The following is a 4,002-nucleotide window of genomic DNA, read 5'->3' on the forward strand; positions in this document are numbered from 1 at the left end:
AAAGTCATGTTTAAATTCTAAAACTGTGTTACACATGCAGGAGAGTGTTCTTTTTTAACACATACAGGAGAGTGTTAGAAAATACTAGATTTGTCCTTTATCAGTTGTGTAAGAAAATCCAAAAGACTTTCAATTGTCGTGAACTACTTTATTCATTGCCATAAAAATTTTGAATTGGATGATTTAATTCTTTTAGAATACGTTTATATTATCTTTAACTTACGGCTTGTTTGGATGGTCGTTTCCTATGTATCGTATCATATTGTTACTTTAAATACGATGTTTGTTTTGGTTATTATTTAAATTTAATTATATCGTATCGTTAAATCCGTCGTTACGTAACGATGAATGTGCCACTTTATGCAACGACCGATTTGGTGTGGTTGCGTCGTTATCTTGCCTTTTCTCATCTCAACCTTCACTATTATTAAATTATTTTATTTTATCATATACCCTACCTTTTTATATAATAAATTTACCCCGTATCATAATAGTTCTTTATAATATTGCAAATTTATTCTTCATATTGCTGGTACATGATATAATGAAACAACGACAAATGATACAATCTATCCAAACATTGTATTCATCAAACGATATAGTACAGTACAATACAATACAATACGATATATTATGAAACGACGTGTAACAACCATCCAAACAAGTTGTTAATGGGTTCAATGGATCAAATTTCCGTCGTTGTACAATTTGAGTTCGAATAATAAAGTCTTAAAAAATTTTACCCTTTTTTTTTGTCAAAAACAAATTTCAAAAATATGTTTGTCCATGAAATTTTGTAAGTTTTTGGAAATTTTTCGAATATAAGTTTTTAAAAAAAGAAAATTCAAAAAAAAACTTTTTTCTTTTTTGGAACCCCAGGAAAACCCGCAGCCGCTACAGCCTCTGCCCTTCGGGTGAGCACTCTGTGCGCACTGGGTAAACCCCCCACTGTGTAATAGCCTGTAAACCACACAGGGGATGTAAACTTTTTTTCTTACTCACAAAACTACAATATTTTTTCAAGTGAAATGCATGTCCAAACACAATTTAAAATTCCAAATACTATTTTTTAAAAAGAAATTATAATTTTTATGTCAAATTGCCTGCTAAGCCTCAATTCGAGGACTTGTCGAATTATCATAATCTTGTCGTATGAATTTGGGAAGTGGGACATACAAAAATTACAGCAATATGATTAAGACCGGAAGAACTGACCTTTATATTTAAAAAATGTTACGCAAGTGACAGCCACAATTTTTACTTTGTTTGGTTTATCGTCCCTTGAGAATTGGGGTGTGGATGAATAAATATCCCAATATATAGGAATTTTCTTGTGCATTAATGGTCCATAAGGTCCATAATTGTTGGAAAGGGGGACCATCTGAGATTTATCTTTTCGATTTCTAAATTATTCAACTGTCCCTATCCTCATTTTAAGCCCCTATTTCTTTTCTTTTTTCACTTTGATGATAATGTAAGGTAAGCAATTCTCAAATATCTTAGTAAACTGAAAGAAACATACAATTCTCAAACGCTATATTTTGATTTTGTACAAAAAATAGATAACATTTTTAGGTACAATATTTGGAAATTCATTACTAAGACAAAAAAAAAATGTTTATCAGGATTGTATGACATGAACGAAACAAAATGATACCCTTGTTATCCTAAAAGGAACCACCCAATTTTCAAGTTATCCATAGCTAAACAATTCATTGATCGAAAATGCACTACTTGTCAAAACATACAATTTTGTGTATGTTAATAAAGGCACCCAAAATTCTTCTTAGGTATGCATCCGATACCTTTGCTGAATTAACCACCAAAAACAATCTCTAAAGCAATGGATGCTTCATGGGAAGCCAGTGTTACCGATTCCATAAATGCCATTTATCTTTTGTTCTCTGCTTATTTAGTGTTTGTAATGCAATTAGGTTTTGCCATGTTGTGTGCAGGCTCTGTCAGGGCCAAAAATGCCATGAATATTATGCTTACTAACGTTGTTGATGCCGTCGTTGGTAGCATTTCCTACTATCTTTTTGGCTTTGCTTTTGCCTTTGGCGATGCCTCTAATTCAAACCCATTTATAGGCACTAATTATTTTGCTCTCAAAGACATTCCTTCAAGCTCTTATGACTATAGTTTCTTTCTTTACCAATGGGCTTTTGCAATTGCTGTAGCTGGAATCACTAGTGGCTCCATTGCTGAACGTACTCAATTCACCGCCTATCTTTTCTTCTCTTTTTTCCTTACTGGATTTGTTTATCCAATTGTAGCCCATTGGCTTTGGTCTTCCAACGGTTGGCTAAGTCCTAATTCAGATTCTCTACTGTTTGGTTCTGGTGCCATTGACTTTGCTGGCAGTGGTGTGGTGCATTTGGTTGGTGGGATTGCTGGTCTTTGGGGCTCGATTATAGAAGGACCAAGAGTGGGCCGATTTGATGCATTTGGTAACCCTGTGAAAATGAGAGGTCACAATGCAACTCTAGTAGTGCTCGGCACATTCTTGCTATGGTTTGGATGGTTTGGCTTTAATCCTGGCTCTTTCGACAAAATTCTTGTCCCGTACCCAAATAAGATCGACCAAGGTAACTGGACCTCAGTAGGGCGAACCGCGGTCACGACGACCCTGGCCGGTTCCACAGCCGGGATCGTCACCTTGTTCGGCCGTAGGTTACTAGTGGGACACTGGGATGCAACGGATGTGTGCAACGGAGTCCTCGGTGGTTTTGTTGCAATTACCTCAGGATGCTCAGTGGTAGAACCATGGGCTGCAATTGTCTGTGGGTTCTGTGCAGCTTGGCTTCTAATTGGACTCAATATGTTAGCACTTAAACTCAAATTTGACGATCCACTAGAGGCAGCCCAATTACATGGAGGGTGTGGAGCTTGGGGTTTGATTTTTACAGGATTGTTTGCCAAGGAAGAATTTGTATTACAAGCTTATAACTCTGGTAAAACACAAGTGGCACGACCTTCTGGGCTAATTTTAGGAGGTGGTTGGGGCTTGTTTGGGGCACAAGTAGTTGAACTTTTGAGCATTGTTGTTTGGGTAAGTCTGACAATGGGGCCTTTATTCTATGTACTTCAGAAACTTGGAATTTTGAGGATAACAGCAGACGAGGAAATTGCTGGTCTTGATATCTCCAGTCATGGAGGTTATGCGTACGAAGCTAACCACGAAGAAAGCGGTCCCCGCTTCTATGGCGAGTATTTAAGGATGCAACATCAGTCATAAGTTTAAGTTGCTATTCAAATATTATTTTTTTCTAGACCAAATTTGTGTACACCTCAATTGTTTCGCCGGGTACTTGCTACCTCGTACCATTCAAGATTGCTTTCATCTGTAAATGTATATATGCTACTTTATATTTCTCCAGAGCTTTGCTGATTTTGCTGGCTTCTTAGTTATTATTCGATGAATATGTATATTTTGTTATTGAGAAAATTTGTGGCATATAACAAGAAAGACTAATTCTTCAAAACAGTTCAATTGCACATGATTTGATCGTGACTCTCTTTTCTAGCAGTAGTGGACTTATGTTTTTACTTGTTCTTTTTTGTTAGTTTTACAATATTATCACTTAGTAGTGGACCATGTTTTCCACTTTTCCTTATGTTCTCCATAATTGTTAGTTAGTAGTTAAATTGTAAGCCTATAAAAGGCAGTAGGTGTTCTTGTTTTTTAAGGAAGTGAATTGAGCAGTAAAAAAAAATTTCTTTCATATATCTCTTTTATACCTTCTACCTTTGTTTCCAACAGATTTGGTATCCAACAAGCCCTTGATGATGGTAGCAAATTTCCGGACCCGGATGAAGGCCACGCATAATGGCCGCGAGAAAATCGCAGGAAGGATTCGAAGGCACTGTTTCTAATTCAACAAGCCCGATGATGATATCTACTCCAATAGTGATTTCTCTTCTCATGGAAATACCAAATATTCTATTCCAACAAGCTCTCATTCTCCAGCTTCAGCATCATCCAGCGAAACGCCACCAGCA

At 36.5% G+C, this 4,002-nt stretch overlaps 1 protein-coding gene across 1 annotated transcript; it reads left to right on the plus strand.

Annotated features, from left to right (window-relative positions):
• The first annotated feature begins 1,613 nt into the window (after window positions 1-1,613).
• LOC109244110 (ammonium transporter 1 member 3) lies at window positions 1,614-3,498 on the plus strand. Its single transcript, XM_019411148.1, has one exon. It carries the CDS (start codon window positions 1,844-1,846, stop codon window positions 3,236-3,238), a length of 1,395 nt encoding a protein of 464 aa, XP_019266693.1. The 5' UTR covers window positions 1,614-1,843; the 3' UTR covers window positions 3,239-3,498.
• The last annotated feature ends 504 nt before the right edge of the window (window positions 3,499-4,002 follow it).

This window comes from Nicotiana attenuata, unplaced genomic scaffold (assembly GCF_001879085.1).
Source record: "Nicotiana attenuata strain UT unplaced genomic scaffold, NIATTr2, whole genome shotgun sequence".
Classification (NCBI taxonomy): domain Eukaryota; kingdom Viridiplantae; phylum Streptophyta; class Magnoliopsida; order Solanales; family Solanaceae; genus Nicotiana; species Nicotiana attenuata.

What these genes read in the sequence shown, in the direction of transcription:
- LOC109244110 (XM_019411148.1), top strand. Translation starts at nt 1,844, where the DNA reads ATGGATGCTTCATGGGAAGCCAGTGTTACCGATTCCATAAATGCCATT.